The sequence below is a fragment of the Styela clava genome, chromosome 5 (genome assembly GCF_964204865.1).
Source record: "Styela clava chromosome 5, kaStyClav1.hap1.2, whole genome shotgun sequence".
NCBI classification, from domain to species: Eukaryota; Metazoa; Chordata; class Ascidiacea; order Stolidobranchia; family Styelidae; genus Styela; species Styela clava.
Genome location: NC_135254.1, coordinates 19,968,311 through 19,987,541, shown reverse-complemented (window position 1 = coordinate 19,987,541; position 19,231 = coordinate 19,968,311). Strand labels below are relative to the sequence as shown.

The 19,231-nt window shown below is 35.7% G+C and overlaps 1 protein-coding gene across 2 annotated transcripts; it reads right to left on the bottom strand.

The window, feature by feature from the left end:
* Positions 1-1,532: 1,532 nt before the first annotated feature.
* LOC120343976 (discoidin domain-containing receptor 2-like) lies at positions 1,533-18,025 on the bottom strand. Of its 2 annotated transcripts, XM_078112783.1 has the most exons (20): positions 17,844-18,025; positions 16,406-16,508; positions 10,282-10,410; positions 10,091-10,193; positions 9,846-9,996; positions 9,517-9,707; positions 9,008-9,171; positions 8,277-8,494; positions 7,417-7,548; positions 6,780-6,982; positions 6,537-6,695; positions 6,147-6,255; positions 5,937-6,064; positions 5,679-5,832; positions 4,484-4,649; positions 4,207-4,287; positions 3,699-3,932; positions 3,125-3,359; positions 2,633-2,782; positions 1,533-2,476 (listed from the first exon to the last, which is right to left on the bottom strand). In XM_078112783.1, exons 1-20 carry the CDS (start codon positions 17,926-17,928, stop codon positions 2,348-2,350), a joined length of 3,024 nt encoding a protein of 1,007 aa, XP_077968909.1. In that variant the 5' UTR covers positions 17,929-18,025; the 3' UTR covers positions 1,533-2,347. The 2 variants fall into 2 exon arrangements, with proteins under 2 accessions (XP_077968909.1, XP_039268971.2); XM_039413037.2 differs by lacking the exon at positions 7,417-7,548 and having other exon boundaries at positions 17,844-18,024.
* Positions 18,026-19,231: the final 1,206 nt, after the last annotated feature.

Below are 19,231 nucleotides of genomic sequence, written 5' to 3'. Positions count from 1 at the left end.
ATTACGAGAATAATATGCGATTTAAAATCAGGCAATTCAATTTAACGAGAAATTGGGTGCTGTGTTTTTGATATCATATGGGTTGAACGCGGTTGTAATGGAGTCTCGTAAGGCGAAAGGTAGCGTTGACTTCCACACGAAAATCAGCAAGTTGATAATTTGGCACCGAGGCGAGGATATTCTATTTCAAGTGATGTTCAAAACTGTGGCAATGTCTTCTAACCGTTCGGGGCTCCAAATGGGGGCCGGGCATAGGACCTCTGACCAAGTTGTTTTACGCATCAACAGGTAACAAAATGAATGGGCGGGCCATCAGTGCCTCACATTTTGCAATTGGGGTATATTTAGCGGGCCGGAAGAAAGATTCACGCTGACCGACGGTTGGGAACCAACTTTTTAAGTCTGTTTCTCAAGTGATTTGGACAGTGGGGGTCATATTGTCAAGGAGCAATTCTGTTCGTGAATCATTTGGACGTGATTTTGATGTATATATTTTGAGTCTAATATCCGCAGCTTGAGGCTATCATCTTAGCACTCGTGATCAAATTCCGATTTTGACGTCCGTTGGCATTCTAAGTACGTCCAGTCTCATATCTTGTTATTCTGACTGTGCCTTCAAAACCTAATGTATGCTTCGCGATGCATCGAACCAATCCGGCCTTTCCCAATTGATACACCGTTTTAAGTCGCTTATTACTAACATTGACTTGGATATGGTTAGCTAAAGAAATTATTCCCCAATCTCCTTGAGTGTGCGCGGTTTGTAGGAGGCTGATAAGGAAAGGTATCTTAGAGACGGAGGTAAGGTTATGACCAGGGATTCCATCGATCTGGAACCCAAAATAAGGACGACTGGAAAAATTTCTGCATTTTGAGCAGAAATAGCTGGCTTTCCTATGGCCTGCAGGTTAATGCCACACTCACAGACGTCACAGTGTGCGGTGCACTCACCCTCCAAGCTTCGTTTAACTTTAAATTCTTTTCCGTACTCATCACGGAAAACGTTCTTACGTTTGCTTATTTTTAAATTTAGGCTAAAATAACCACCATCACGATAAAACCTAACGATCGCCACACTAAAAATGCTTTATGCCTATCTGTGCCTTGCTTTTTTGTGTTCCAAATAAGATTGTGGTGCTTTTATGATGACACAATAAAGTTTTGGCGATAAGACAAACAGCACAAAGCTTCCTATATGAAGTCCAAATAAGACAAAATAAGGACACGCAAGCCAAAAATAAGGACAATCCTTGGAAATAAGGACGGTATGAAATCCCTGGTTATGACAGACGATATTAAGCTTCTCATTCAACTCGCATTTTGCGCAAACTTCGCTGTGAGGACCATAGTATTAATCAAGAAAAGCCACATAATGTTGATAACACCTCTGATCAAATTTTGTTTTGTTAATTTAAGATTATATGACTGTTGCTATTGTTCAAATCAGGTAGTTCTCATTTAGTCAGACCTGTATCCTTAATATCGGACCTCGAATAATATTGCCATAGAGTTTGATAACAGAATTGTTAGAATTTGATTTGAAATTGTGTGCTAGATTTGTATTTGTGCGAAAAATAAAATATGATGAAATGAAGAACAAAATAAGAAGAAACATGGAAAGGCTCAAACATAAATATAAAGAAACGTTCACTGGAAATGATTTGTTCAAATTCCACAAACGGTGAAAAAGAAAATGAAACAGTCTAGCGCCATTTGAAGACAATATTAACGAGGGTTGACATCTTCTACATGAGTCTTACATTTCATGAGTATACTGGGTAACTCATATATATGACGAAATCTTCATCATGCATCAGTGGCAGTTTCAAAAGAGACTTAACGCCTCATCGCTAAGCCAAAACAGTGGATCTAAACAGCATGATCCGTGGCGTAAAGATCGTTCAAAGAACATTTATATCAGTCCATATATGACAGATAATAAGCCGTACGAATAGGTATAATGAAAGAAAAAATGCTATCTCATAAATTGGAATGTAGAATAAGTAGCTGTACAACATAAAACGACTTTCGAACATAAATAAAAAAAAGAAAGGAAAAAAATCATAAATGAAAATGAAAGTCGTGATTCCATGAAGCATAAAATTTCCAGTCAGTAATCGTTGTTTGTTCAAACGCACAATGTCTATCTCAGTTCCGACGTATTGTGGACACTTTCACATTTCTAGCTTCATAGACTTATTGCAATTCGTCCACACGCTTCGTACATTTATACTTGTGCTGCGTCCACTTCATTCACAAAGTTTTCGTTTGCTATCTCTAGAATGGTCGCAATTTCAATGCTCCATTTTTCATAAGTTCATATGGTCATCTGCCAGTTTGGAACAGATCACACTCTTTCCTTCAAAAACGAATACAGTGAGTCGAAGGCAGGTCGTTCATCGCACTCTCTTTTCCAACATTGTTTGACCATATTGAAAACGGAGGTTGGGCAGGCTTTGGGCTTTGGAAGATAAACCTGAAAGACAATTTATTTTAATTAATCTTTGATATTTTACAATACTAAACGGAGAATTTGTTCAAATGTGGCGACAATTGAACATATAATTTGTTTAAATGTACGTTTCTTAATATCAAATTACATTACGTAATACATGACGTCATCAATACGTACCTCTTCACCCGTTCTTTGATAGATATGATGCATATTTTCAATGATTTGTTGGTCATCAAGAGAATGATATGGTTGGCATTTGCACAGTGTAAATAATTCCCACAATGTTACTCCGAAAGCCCAAACATCACTTGCCGTGCTGAATTTGCCCTGTTAATGAACAAAAAAAGATGTTTCAACATAGTCCTGTTGCAAAGCCAAGGAAATTTGTCTTTCCTTGGTATATTCATGTGCCTTGACCTCAACTTTGGCTTCGAGCAATTTTGTGCTAAAATTTAACTTTATATATCAGAATATTTGGATGTTTGTCAATCTCGTTTTATTTGTTCGTCCCTTCAAGCAAGGACATACTCTCTCAGATTTGAAGAAAATTTCCTTCGAAACAATTCGACAGAAACCACTGGAAACTAAACAGAGCCTATACCTCTCGCATGTCGAATAAGCAATTTAAACCTTACATCGCGCCATAAAAGTATTTGAAAATTTCCTTACCAGTAAGACGCATTCCCATGACATCCATCGGATCGGTAAAACGGCTTTTCCTTGAATTTTGTAGTAGTCACCTTGGTACATGTTTCGCGACATTCCAAAATCAGCTATTCGAATTGTATGATCGTTCCCAACAAGACAGTTACGGGTGGCAAGATCGCGGTGAACAAAGTTGAGAGATGACAGGTATTTCATTCCAGCTGCAATCTGGGCGGCCATGCTCATTAGAATTGTGCGGCTGTAAAATTTATGAAAATGTTTATATTTATCGGGTAGGTCTGATAAATCACATAGGAACCGGTATGGCATCCGAGCTCCGGTCGAGCAATACGGAATCAAAAACCATTTTCTTTCAATTAAAATATAACAGCAACATTTTCAGTGAAATGTCAGATCCCATAGAAGTAGAAGAAATCGAAACAAAACACAAGTCATCCTTCAACCGACTACTTTAATAACTACTGAAAATTTGAATTATTGACGAAGAAAGGAGATTTTTCCCAACAGCAACAACAAGAATTTAGCAAAATCCATATGTATATTTGTGTCCGACAAAGAAAAATGTTCAACAACCAACCTGATCGTAGGCAACTGTGAACTGCAAGTTGGCTGGTCAACGGAACTCCGTTCCTGAGTTCTGTAGCTGGTTTCGTCAATGTCAAACCCTCTAAGATATTCATTCAAATCTCCGTTTTCCATATAACCTGTGATCATGGCGAACGGTTCGTCTTCCGTGCAGACTGCCAACAGTTGAACTATATTTGGATCACGAAGTCGCGCCATCACCTTAACTTCTTTGAGAAAGTCTTCCCTGATGAAAAAAAAGGTTTATAAGTTACATTTAAATTTTCACTAAATGTTTATTTCTCCAAAAAAGAATTGACTGAAACAGTAACTTACATAAACAGTCTATGCAATTACAAAGTCAGAAAATTTTTCGATTTGGCATATGCATAATATTAATCGCTGTATGTTTAAAATGAGTTTTAGGGTAACGCCATATGGCTTAATATCTAGTTACTAGTTTATGCTGAATGTATATCACAAACATGTACATATGTGATTCATCTACATTAAGGACGTACTTTGCATTCGGTGTGGCATCTTCTCTGAGAACTTTAACTGCAACCAGAACCGGCTCATCTGAATTACCGTCGATTGATATTCTGAAGTAAATCGTAATATTTAATAAGTTAAACATCGAAATAAGTGAACGTTTTAACTGTGTATACCGCTATTTATTGGAACTGAAAGAGGTTAGTTATATTGGAGGACTTGTTTACTTGTCCCAAACATGAATATTTAGTAATATCAATCGTGTTCGCCAGGTAATAACAATTAGAATACATTTCATAAGCTTACCCGTCTTGTTCAACGTATCGTCTGAGACTTGCGTCAGCCTTACACAACCTGACTTCGCCAAACTGTCCTTCGCCTAATTTTTCGACGAATTCCAGACGTTCTCTTGGAAACTCAACCGCGCCATTTTCTCCGCATCGTTGCGACATAACACTTTGGGAGGCTATATCTGTGAAAGTATAAAATGATAAGTTAATAGTGATACTCATTCCAAAAACCGTTCGATTACAGCATATCCTATTAGCAGTAAGGGGAATATGGCTTCAGTTTATAATCACTGAAGTCATCGCACCTCACGGTTTAAATATTCATGGATATTACATGTAAATATTAAGTTAGTCCAGTTAATTTCGTTGTTAGAGAGTTAGTAATCTTGTGATGTAACGTCTGAATCTTGTCCTTACTTACAGAAACAATGTTTGCAAAACGAGAAGCCATCAATCAAGGATGCGAGCATAATCAGAGATAAATATCTTAACAAGCAATATGCAAATCTATTGTCTCGCCGCGAGGTTTCCGCTGAGTTTACAACACGTAAACGTAATTCAATATCAGGAGCAATAACTTGGTCGCGGCATGAATTTATGAATTCAATTAACGCTACAGACGAAAACAACACTCCCGCAATTTTTTCATATTGCAATTCGATATGGTTCTTTGTTAGACATAATAAATCTTGATCAAGTATTTTTTATGCATGGTGAGGTATGATTAATGCTTGATTAATAATGATTTATGTTCGACAACGGATCGTTTGATATACAATAAACTTGATTTAAAGAAGACAATTATTCTTCGATCAGCAATTCGACAGTAATGTTAACAAAATAGTTTTGAATGCGTTTACAAGTCTGGTATTTAATATTGTTTATTGCAAATTAATATTACATCAAGATATTAATATGTATTATTATTCCTTTTATAATTGAGAAAGCCTTATATGGGCAGTTTTTTCTTGAATTCTCACGTCAGACGTCTGTAAATAAATCATATAATGGCACCCCCTGTTTTTACTGTCTGGACGATTGTGTATAACTCGGGCTATGTATATACTCCATAGCAGCTGTCTAAACAGTATTTCATTAAATATTCAAAAATCTTTTTTAAAACAGCTAAATTTGTGATTTTTACAAGGCAGATTCCTAAGCAAAATTCGTTGAGGCTGTAACCTAATAGACAATGAACAAACATATCTAACCGTCCTGCGAGTCGTCAGCGAGAAGTGTAGAAGCTTCTGATGGAGTAGCTGTATATTTAGGTGGAGACAGATACTTGGTCCTTTTGGTGGGGGCAGGCGATTGTGAAGTCCACGGAACAGCATATACATTGTTTCCAAATGCTCCTTGTAGCGGCTGCAGAGATAAATATAATTACATTATACATATGTCGGAAAGACAGAAAAAAAAACAGCGAAAATTGCCATTGGCGATATAATCGATGTTCATTAATATTTTACCGTCGCATATGGTGGTGGAAGAGCTCTAACATTTGATTCGGCGTAGTGTGAAATAGTCATTACACCGTCTCTGACTCCGGAAGCACACATCGTTACATCAGGTTGTTCATATCGTCGATCTCGACCCACTGTAACAAAAATTAGAAAACAGAAATTACAAAATGTAGCGTACAAAGAAATAACTCAATCGACATTAAGGAATTTACTTACTAGATTGATGAGCCAATTGTGTCACCTCCGGCATGCGCTGTCCTGGTTTGAGCACGTCATTTGGTTCCAAGTACACATTGGGAGCCATGATGCCTCGTCCTCCAGCAATCTATAATACAACAAGAAAGCTATGCTCAAATATATGGACACGAAAAAGTAATAGCCTTCTAGCAAAAATACAATCTTTGACCACTGTAAATTTCAAAGCAATTGGTCCAGTAGTTAAAGAGAAAAGCATTTTTTTCATAACGATAAGACGAAGAATACCAAGAAGAACAACAACATAATAGCAGAGCGATCTATGTGTCCATTTCGTTTCCAATAACACACTGTTCTGAATATTTCTACAACTGCCACATTAGGAAAATTGACAAGTAATTAGTTACCTACCTCGTGATAAAGTGGATCCGAGCATTTTTCTTGCTTTGGTACAGCACAGGCTGTTGTTGATGTGAAGGCCGCTCTTTGACCAGTTAAACATAGAGTAACATTCGGGTTTGGTCCCGGTACAGCCGGCGTTGCGGCCGAGTATGAGTATCTGGGTGGTGACTGTGTAAGAAAGAAAACAAATTTAGAACTTATTTTAATTATTTTATATTAATTTCACGAAATATTAATCGTAGATCTTCTTACCATTGTTTTTCTTAGTCTTCGTTGCCTACACACCAAAAAAACGACAATCAAAATGAGAAGTGCTATTATTCCAGCCAGTGAGCAAACAATGATAATAATATTATTATTTTCAGTAGTCGTGACACTTGGTTCCGTGGAAATTCCATTTTGTCCACCATCAAGAGCTTCCTTATTTGCGGCCTCAAAAGTACTTGAAACTTTACCTAAATCGAATAAAAGTTAGTACAAAAAGTAAGAAATTTAGTTTGTATTGAAAAGTGAATAAATAACAGTGCAACACAAGTGGAATGAGTGCAATACATGATCAATATTACCATTGTTACCAATATTTTCAATTCAAGGAGGCGAAATGAAAAACACCAAATGAAAAATCACACGATGCAGAAACGTATGTTAAATGAATGAAATCCATGCAAATTCAGTTTTTAATGAAATTTTTTTGTGGTCATTCAACCACAAAATGCCAACTGTGACAAATACATTATTAGTCTTGATTTCCATTCTGTTATTCTAATACAAGACTATATATTCTGCGCACGGAACTAGTTTGCAGGTAAATACCCACATAATTGGTACTTATTAACATCGTCTATCGGGGTAATTTTATTGGCACCCATGTACCGGAAAAAAGACATACCAATGACAGTGGCGACTTTCAAGTCCAATTTAGGTAAAACCGTGGTGGTGGGTAAAACCGGAAGTTGCAAAACCGGAACTGTAGATACTGCCGGATACATTAAATCCGGATGTGGATCTTTGGTGAGCGACTCTGTATTATTAAAATGACATGCAACAAACAAAAATATAACATATAAAAATTTGTATTTTACATTTGAGCTTATGTCAAGCCTTTGGGAAAGCGCACCATAGACTGATTAAGAGCGCTTCATCCACCGGCCAGTGACACAAGTACAAACTTAAATGACAGTCAAATTTTTATAGGTTTAAACCACCAAACATGCAAAATTTGTGTACTGAAAATTTTATTTGTATCGGAATAGCTAAGTGGTTGCTATCTGTCTTATTCATAAAGTTAGAGCAAAACTGAATATACATTATTTACAACTGTATATTGTTTGCTTTTTATTGACATTCATTAATATAATGTGGTATGTCAGTATAAAGATTCGAAGGTTGGAAAAGCTAATTGCATATGTTTTACAATATTAATATTCCGACTTAGCTTGAGTACCTCCATAGCTACTATTTGAATAGGTCTAATGGTGGCCTCTTGATAGTTTAAAATGTCCCGTTATCAGAATTTCGATTTCAAAATTCAATAAATTCCAGGTTAAAAAACAATATTATAAGTTATAACGTATTATTAACAGTTTTAATTATTATTAAACAAATGGTGTTGAAAGTAATCCATGCTTTTCAAAAAAAAAGACAAAAAATCAAAATATTTTCACCTCCATGCTCGTTCAACATTTAATCACGTGACGTACAACAAAATAAAATGAAAAGCCAAATCCATGCTTCAAAGTTGTCACTTACCGGCAATAAATTCGACTTCACTGATCAGCATCCAGTCTCCGCGAATGCGGAATTTGGCTCGTACATAACGTGCCATGGCACGTCCAAGTGGGACCTCAATAAACCTGGTGTTTTCGCCCTCACGATTTGGGACGTCATATGCAACTTTACTGGCATATGGTGTGGTTGGGTATGTTCTGCCGTCGAGACTGAAAGCTACTGCCACGTTGGAGAAAAACCTATAATACAATGAAAGAGAAAATAAATGAATTTTGAAATGCTTTCTTGCATTTGATTTTTTTTTATCTAGATACATTTAAACCGATGAATCCAGTCCAGCAAATAATTTTATGCGCTCCCCTGCTCGAAAAAGTTGTGAAAATAAACATTAACTGGTAATACGTTACTATGCTTTATCAGAAAAATTTGTGTCAGCTGATGCTTTTAATTTGTCACTTAATATATTTTGTTGAATAATATTTATATTGGGATATTTACCATATTAAATTTAAAGTAAAGGTAACTAACTATATAATATGGCCTGTTCAAAAACTAGGTATTTTTCTCAGCCCTTTGCAATGATTTAAAAACTGCTTGTAAAAAACTGTCCCCACTCACTTAACTAATGGGTTTGTTTTTGACATAATGTGATAAAGAGTGCTTCTTAAAGATCTCGAAATCGCCTACTATTGTATGGAATAATATGACCTTTATTTTTTCCCTAATGATTGTAAAATTGAAGGTTGTCTTACCTCGACCCAACGTTTTCACTTGTCAGTGTATGAATTCTCATGGCAGTAAAATTTCGGACTTCTTCAAAACTGAACGTAAGAGATATATAACGATCGCCTCGCCTGTTGTTACGCCAACCGACGTAATCAAACCCGATTTTGCGTGAAGAAACTGATGATTTTGTCTAAAAATTTAACCATGAGTGTTTAGTTGGAAAATCTTTTCGATGATAAGTCAGCAAGTCTTGCTATTTCATGGAAAGAGATTATGACACTCTTATTTATTTATCTTTATAATACCATCTCGTCCAAGCATCCGTGTAGAAACAGACACATTCGGATCCGAATATACTATAGTACCGACGGTGTTAAATTATTTTTGGTTATAATAAGAATTATTGGACCTTCAATATTTAGCATTTTTATTAGCATTGAACATTACAGAATATATATACTGAAAATCCTTTAGAACTTTATTATTATGCAACATATATGAGACACATGCTGAAATAATTTATCAATGTCCTTACTTCGTTTATTTTATTCGAGCCAATTACTCCATCCGTGAGTTGTCCAAGTCCACTATGGAAAGATTCAGTTTCTCTGATACCATCATAATATTCGTCACCAAAAGACCATTTTTCGTTCAGTGTTTTGGAAACTTCGTCGCCATCTTGTAGCGGTACTCCAGGCACGGGCATGGAATAACTTACAACACCAGCTGATATAAAATGACAAAATGGAAATACATGGTCAACTTAAATCGGACTACTTTTACGTAAACTGATCTTAAAATTGTGAACCTTGAACCCTTGAAAATATAAAAATGAAACATTTGAATGTGTCACATCGCACTTACATGGCATTGGACACCCATATAGTTCTATACGAGCACAGACTGATCTGGGGCGAGTTGTCACTGGAATCAACCGAAGATATCTGACTGAAGGTATTCCTGGATTAAGCTTCCGATGAACGACATTTTTGGGGTCCTGATTACCCTCCAATACCTAGATATAAAATATAAATCTTCGTATGCTATTCTCATTAACATTCCCCGACTATAGAGTAAGATAACCAAATAGTCAAAATAGTAATGTTTACCGAAACACCGCGATAATTTTTCCACTGAAACCACGTGATACCGTCTCTTGAGTAATTCAGGGCGTAACTAGGTATGTATTCTTGTCCTGCCCCGCCAGCATCGCTGAAAAATTGAATATTAATAATGAGTGAATTAAGATTACACGCGCACTTCCATATAAAAATTCGAAACGTGGTTAAAGGTTACATACCGTCCTTGAGTAGCGACGATAGACAGAAAACTGAGAGAAGGCAGTTTGACCTGCAGATACTGGTTTCTGTCATCTTTGTCAATCACCCCCTTCGGACACCATGCTCCGTCGCCTTCTTCTCGTTCCAATCTAAAATTAAAGTTGAAATAAATGTCATTTCGCGGTAATATATTTTAAAGTGATGTAGAGATATTCACAATCTTACTCCCAAAGTGATGCCGGCATAAACAAATAAATGGGTGTGGACCAGTTGCTGACTAACGAATATCGACCTGCTTGAAATTGTTAGCGTAGACAAAAATTCGAACAATTACAAAGAATGTTTATCAGGGAGAGTCATGCTGAGAGTGGGCGATTTTTAATGGCGACGCTAAATCTCCTTCGGGAATATACCGCCGAGATTGGAATTCGAACGCGCTGAGGTTGGTCGAAATGACGTATTAAATCGTCATTAATCTCTCGCATTACAGTACTTCTGTACGATAAAAGTGAATCATTCGAATCAGGAACATTAGGTTGATGTTGTTTATCGAGTTGGGAGAAAGTGTTTGTTTCGCTAACAGCAATTTTCTGAGTGTTTCTACCCAAAAGGGCGAAAATATGGAAAAGCTGTTTTGCGAGAAGTAAAAAAACATATATTTTTGATTCCTTTCTATTGAAATATTTTGATGAATATTGCTTCAAACTATAATAAAATACTTGCTTAAATAACACCTATTTTTTTGTAATATTTTCAAATATATATTTTTTGAATAATTCAATATTCGCTCCTTTTTTTCTAGAAACCCATAAGGACACATACTGCCTGAGATTTATAAAAGATAGAGCCGCAAACATTTTGCCCTGTTTTATACCATTTACAGGAATCGAAAGCCAAATCCCTTGTTTCTAAATTGGTGTTCGCGTACATAATACAGCTCTCACATCAATCAACCTTATTTAAATAAGAGAAGAGATGGAGGGATCACTCAATAAAATGATTTTAATGGCCTGCAAATTTCAATATTTATAAATAATTTGATTCATCGTAAAAGATAATAAAAGCGAGAGATATTTACAAATAAAACTTTTTGAAAGTGTGTCATGTTACACTTATTTTAGTCGCGAGTGGAATTAACCTTAAGACCTTAACTAGTTATGATCTGAACTACAAACTGGGTTAGTAAAATAATTAATTATAAATGTACACTTTGCCCATTGATGGTCCATTGATAACGAGTGCGCTAGACGTGGTTTATCCATGGTTTCATTTTGGGAAGGAACAATATCGGATCTAACACTGTATTTAGATAATGGGTTTATAAGGGCTATCACATTTCAGTTGAATGCTCAACAAATTATACACGGCTTATCTATGGCAATGCTTGATCAAGCTCAGCGTTTTATTAACTCAAAATAATTGAATAAATGTATTTGATATATCCTCTTTTAGCATTCATACAGTATACTTGGGTCTTTCCAAAATAAATTAGGTTGTAGGTTTGTGTTGCCACGAGGAAAGTTTATCAAAATTTGTGTACAAAAAATTCCAGATTATACTCCATTTCATTTGTTTGATGTTTTATTATATGATGACGTCATGTGATGACATCACAAGCAAGGAAAATTTTTCACATCCATCCAAGACAAAGATGTACTTTCAACCCATCTCATATTGACAATCAATTGATTCTATTCTAATGCGGTAACCGGCGTGATAATTACAAATTCGTTATGGCCGAGGTATAATGGAGAAATTCGATGATTCGAAAATTATCATTAAAAACACACTACAAGCCATTTCAGAGTGAATTCTCACTTATCGTATTTTGTTTTACCGAGAAGAATTACAAGGTTCGACAGGAAAGGGAAATTAAATTGTGGTTTGTCCCAAACAAATATAACAATATCCGTGTGAAAACAAAAAATACCAGGGATAAAAGAGAGCAAAAATGTTTGAAAATACACAATAACAACCGATATACAGGTCTCTTTATAATCGTATTTAATGTACTATACTAGTATAGAGCGAAGAGTTTTGTCAAAGGTATAGATTGTTTGAAAATCGAGTTACAGTAGTTTAAGAAGATTGGAGATATTACATTATAAATCATGGATTTGCAAAGAATGAAAATTCACAAAACAATTTACGCAATAATAATAGTAAGAAATCTCATTTCAAATAATTGACTTTACGAAATAGAAATACATTGAAAGTACTTTCATGTAGGTGCGCAAGGTGTGCGGCTCCTTGGCAGGTGTTTCACTAAACATAAAGACATTAAAATCTTTTTTATGAGATCGCAATTTGATCAAAAATTGATTTCAGTGATATTAAGCTGTTTATTCATCCCATTTACGACTGAAAAGTCGATAAAAGCCATGAAGGTGATTTCAAAGCGGCGAAAATGGGAGATTTACTTTTGTAAATCGTTTTAGCTTCTTGACCAAATCGCTAATGAAGCGACTTTATTTAGGATTTGGAATCAATAAGGATTTCCTACATTAGGCGGTATATTAAGAAATATCTTTCAAGTACTTTGCTGTGTGCAAAAGGTACTTTACTTTACCGTGTGCCCCCAATAGATAAGCGTGCATGGTTCTTTTCGAAACGCAATCCAATTTCTAAATCTTAAAACTGTACATGATCTTTGAACGCAGGGTAAAATACCTAGATTTCTTTAATTCCATCAAATACTCAGATACGTGGTCCATTTGTAGATCTATAGCAAAATGTACAAATTCACGAAAGGGTTTCATTAAACTGACTAACGCCACATAATATAAATAGAATTGTGTCTATAAAGCAAACAATAGTCTGGCGTCAAATTCAGTTGACAATCGACGCTCGTGAAGGTTTTATTTAAAACGTCCCGCTGTGTGGCAAACGAAATGCGGGTCAACCGAAAAATTTCTCTAAAGGAAAATTTACTTTTTATCCATTTAAGCCAAACGACCCATTTTGAAATCCATAGATAATATCAAAAACATAAAAATAACTAAGACGCTAAAATAGGTTTGGATTCCCGAATTACTTGTAATTTTGGTCTCAAAATGGGTCGACTATAATTTCGCTGTTTACAACCTAAAATTATGGTAAATTTCGCGAGCTAAATACAAGTAAATAAAAAAACATTTTTACCAGAAATCTGTCTATTCAAATAAACCCAACCAAGATATTATCCCAATTACAGATAATCTTCTTTGAAAAACATTTTTGAAAGGTTAAATAAGGGTGTATATAATCGATATCGAAAACTACCGGTAACTAAAGTACGGTCGTCCGATTTCGAGGCAAAAAACTACAGGTGATTTTGCGCGCTCGTTTTATCTTTAAGATTACTAGTTACAACTACAATACCGCCCAAAAACAAGATAAATCCGGCAAAGACTTGTAATATTATATCGAACAACCAAGTAGGTACAATGGTTAAAGCAAACTTCCATGTCCCATACATATATTGCCCATGTTTTTGTATTGAATGATGATGATGGAATTTCGGTACTTTATTCTCTATTAGATCTTGTTCTAACCTGACCATTAGCAGGTGACCTTCCTTTGGGGTAGGTTTACCGTCGTCAGTGGTGTCGAATAACGACAGAAAATTGCAAAAGCAAACAACTGGCGTGAACGCTTGTTTTGAAAATGGGAATTTACACCGAAAAATGACATAAAACTAATTGAGTGAAGTTCCCTGAAGCTATAATTGTGTCGGTACATTCGCACATGTATATAAATTCTTATTACGCGAACGATAAAATACGTCTGTTTATCCGCCGACGGTCGACTTGATAACTACGGAGATATACAAAAAATCGCAAAAAGGAAATTGTCATCAATTCGCAGATGATGAGGCATATAACTAATTTAATGTGTAATGACGAGCGTGCGTATGGCAACAATTTCATAATTGTTCTGTTTATCAAATCATCGATCTGTACTGAACATTTGATGAAATTATCAAGCTCGAAATGGCTGCAACAATGCAACGTGATATTGCAAAGTCGAAATATGAACTTGCACAACGAGTTAACATAACTCGACTGAACATATAATAAATAGCTCTTTATAATTCAACCTTATCTCGACATGCGGTCTGAAGGTCAGTGAACATTACTGCATAGATAAAGTAAAACTGGTTAATTAGTACAAAGCACACACGAATAACCTGTTGTTAGAGGAGGAATATTTGCATTGAGTAAATTACTCACGGGCCCTACTGAATCGAACAGTATAGCATGAAATGCACGATGTATCAAAAGATTTTCAAGCACTATCTGTATATTTAAAAAAAATCCAGAAAGACTCATCTATTACAACGCAAACAATTCGTTGACATAAACAGATGTTTTACGCCTGATTTGCATATCTATCGGCATAAAATTTTACGAATAAAAGAAAAAACGTGACAGTAAACGAATAGACGAATGGTGATGGATTCGCGAACGGCTTTCAAATCTGGAGACTTGTGTCGCGAGTATAGTCAGTTGAAATTTGAATTACAACAGTAGCAATCCGTGAATTAGTTTTTAAAAGTCGTGGCGAACTCTTCAACTCAAAATATAATACGACGCGGCTTTTTGAGACAAGAAAGGTAGAAGACGGAATGTCGAAAAAGAAGTCGTACGTCATGATTCATTATACTCGGTTGTGCATAAAACACAAATGATTTTAAACTGATTTCTTCATCGATTTTACGAAGAAAAAATTGTTTTTCTTGGTAATCGGGTGCTAAGATATTTGTTATTAAACGAATATTGATTTTTTCACTGGGCTATCACCTCGAATTACGAACCCTCCGTTGCCCGGTACAAGCCGCTATAAAAATTTATACGACATAAAACATAAAACTCTACTTTACTGTGCCGAATGTTGGGCATGAATGGATTACGTCACTTTGAAAATTTGGTCGATAAACGGTTATCGAGGGCACGACAAATCAAGGCGACACACTCTACAACAGAATAGAATGTTTTACTGTTATCAGAAGCGTGGGAAGAGTGGGATTTCATGTGATCCGTACTTGGCGAATTGCCAGTTTATCTTCACAGGCTTGGCAAATTCCAATAGGCTAATCTTTCACAATTCCCGATGGTTTGATAACGTACCAAAACGATTCATAAAAGGTTATATTGTTATTTGCTTTGGCGATATGGTCCGTTGATTTTACAATTGCGATTCTCCGTGTACATATATGGAATAATATCCGATATCAGACTGGGAGCCGAGCGTTCTCATACATGCAATTTGCTAAGGCCAAAAAATAGGCTTTTCATTTCGCGTGCATTAATCTAATCCCTGACAAGTATATAAAATATTTTTCATTGGGTTAGTGAAGTTAAAAGAACATGAATTAATCCGACACTGATACCATACTTTTCGCCTGACGATACAATATCATCAATCTCCTGCGATTATTTTGAAAAATGACGATTAGTTCAAACAAAAATTTCATTTGACATATATTGAACTTTCGTTTTCATTTTTATTGTACTTAAACAAAAGGGTTCAATTCTCCTATTTGTGGACACCAAATTCTACAATTGTTTGCATGATCGAAAAGGGATCTTAGTACAGGTCTGTCTACAAGCGGTGCGCATTGCTTGCTCGAACCACTCATCAAGCATGTTCCATGTCCAAATTGAGCCGACGATTTTGACTGCTAGGAAACCAGGGATATAGATTGTTATAATTTTCTATTTGCATGTTCATACTCCTCACCACTTGAACGGTGTAACGTTGCAGATAACTGTTTGGCTCCCACGAAAGCGTAAAATGTGGCGAGAATCGGAACATATCATATTTCAAATTTCATTTGCCATCGTTTGGAGTACAAACATTGTGACAATTGGGAAATTAGAAGTTCTTTTAGGTATTAGAAAACAGATAATGATATTAGGCTGAGGATGAACGAATGATATTACCCTCATACACTTGTTGTGCTGTTTTTCATTCGAAAAATATTCAGACATAACTTGCACGGTTGGTTGCGTTTGTGAGATCAATTACCGTACTTATTGTTATGAGCATTTGTGTATGTATATATATATATATACTCCCAGATAAATCGAAATAACGTCTAAAAGTACCACTATAGACAATACTTTAGCATTAGCATATTCAATAAGACTAAAATTATCTTACCGCGCGAAAATTGGTCCTGTCCCTCTCGCATGAAATGACGATGCTTCCAGATGGTCATCTGGTATCCTTTTGTCTTGCATACCCAAGGGATTGCGGCAATGCACTGTCAACAATGCAAAAAGAAGTTTGAGTGATATAAATAAAAATATATTTCATTATACATTTACCATAAACAAAGACTGACTAATTGGCGCCGAACGATCAATGTATGATTGACGGCATAACAGAGGCATTGGGTTGATACCTTCCTACCTGGGCGATTCGGGCGCTATTTGTAGTGGAGGATTGCAAACATAGCGTTATTATCGGAATGAACTGTTAACAGTCGGCGAACCCGACTCTTGATGACGGATATACAATTGCATAACTTGGGTAATCGGTAATTAATACGTGATAATATCAAATATAAGACACATTCCACGTTGTTTTGATCTCCGAGGCTACAATTCATATATCTGAGTCTGAGCCAAGAGCATGTCAGAATCTAAGAAGTAAAACGGGCATTTGTAAAAGATTATAGACAGAGATGGATATAACGAATGTGTATCCAATAAGAATCCGTCTACAGGCAGAATGACAGCGATACCTTGATTTAATCGCACGAACATTAATTTTTTCGATATTCAAAATTGACGGGACAAGGTGGCGCCGACATGCTGCAAAGATAGTGGTATTGGTGGCCTCTAATTAAATACAGATGTGTATTTCATAAACCTTGCGTAACCTTCTGATATCACTCTTAGAAATTGCTTTTTGTTTCACAATTGAAACGTAGAAATTAATCTGTGATTAGAATTTAACGTAATTAGTCAAATTTAAACACGTTTTAAAAACCACCTTGTCATATTTTTGAATTAGCTCGTGTCAACATCAACGTATGGATAGATTGAAACTATTTTTTGCGACGAAAATTTGACATATACATGACATGGTCATAAGATAATATTATACAGTACAAGAATATTGGCATTAGAATCAATACGACTTTGTCACGAAAGATGAAAATACATTGCATTAATAAGGATAGAATACCGAGGCCCAAATATGCAGATGTAAAAGAAATGGGTGAGTAGCGAATTTTCGAAATCGTAGAAATATCTCAGAAATATCTTCCACGATCTATATATACCAGCGACAACGGCGACTTTTATTTAGATATATTTGTCCGAATTACTACAAAATCAATTTCGGATTTATTTTCGGATTACAGCCTGTTCCTTGATGACGACTTCGGTCACCTGCAAGGTGTTCTCTTCACAAAATCGATACATTCTCATGTACATCTTAATTGGAAACTTGGGGATTATGAATCGATAATACACTTCATCGGTGTAGGACACTTGAACACCTTGTAATGTATGAAGTATCATAGAACCAATCTAAGAGATAAAATCAGTCAGTAACAGGCCTAGTTTGTAGATTTACTTTGTTTACTTACTTCTATCTACTTGTGCATTCGTCGTGATAAATAATATACTGCTGAATATCAAAATCACGAAAATCATCACACCGTTGTCAGCCATGATGGCGTCAAATTATAACTGGTATACCCTGCCAAAATATTTCGTTCGTCGTACTTTTTTCTGTCAGCTAGTTCGTATATATATAATTGATATCAATAAAATTAATTTTCTATAAACAGAAATAACGTTAGAGTATAAATATCCTTCCACATAGAACTGTAGACAAACCAACATTTACAGACTAAAATACAATACAATTACTTTTATAGTGATCCCAAATATACATTACTACAAAAAACGTAAACGTACCTTCAGTACGTTATCACTATTTGCCTGAAATAATTGTAAGGTCGGTGCTTTTACCGCGTACTACTTTTCTCTTATCTCATATCGCAGGTGGTCTTGAAGGAAGTACTATCCGACAGCTCAACTTTTGAGACCACCTGCCGCGCATTCCATGTAGTTGGTGTAAAAGCGCCTGTTTATTACCGATAATAAGACAGTTAGATACTATAAGTCAACACGAGCGTTTTGTATTTACTTTATGTACGTCATAATGCCACAGGTTTACAAATTTCTGAAACACACCTACGCAATCTGGACTAAATGTCAAAGAAATCAAAAAATTAATCAAATATATGTGGCATAACGAGCTTTTATCAAATCCAGTATGTACCGAATCAATCATATCATTATTGCGCCCAGTTATGTAGCTAATTCAACCATGTCGAATATCGAAATACAACATCAGTTTTTGCGTACCGATGCGTACAGTAACCGATCACTATACTGCTATACCGGTACCAAAAAAAAACTATCTATCGTAAAGCATACAAAAAGTGTCCTTTTAAATACAATCCATATGAAACAGCCTGAAGCATGAAATGTGGTACAGACTAAAAATTACGGAACGCATGCCTTAACGCTTTCGCTAAAATGTTTGATACAACCTCACATGATATATGTATACTAGAAAAACTGTGTAAGCCATAATAGGCTGGCACTGCCAAATATTCATATTTCTTCGTATAACTTTAAATTCCTGATTACAAAACCTACAACCAGTCATCTCTAAAATATTATTATCAAATGAATTACTAAACTACAACTAAATCTTCCAACCTCACCTTCCCGATACGAGAGACTCCGTACCCGCGAGAACAACAGCGTCGACTGCGGATTATATTTGCGTTCAGATACTTTAGCGATGTTTCTGACACTCGACGACGCGCGAAAGAAAAAAAAGCTCTGCTTGTTTATTATACTTACGAGAAATGCATCTACAAAAAGATTGCGTCACTGACCATCGGCTAGGAACATAATTCATTAAAGCGCACTCGCTCGATTAACATTTTCTAAATTC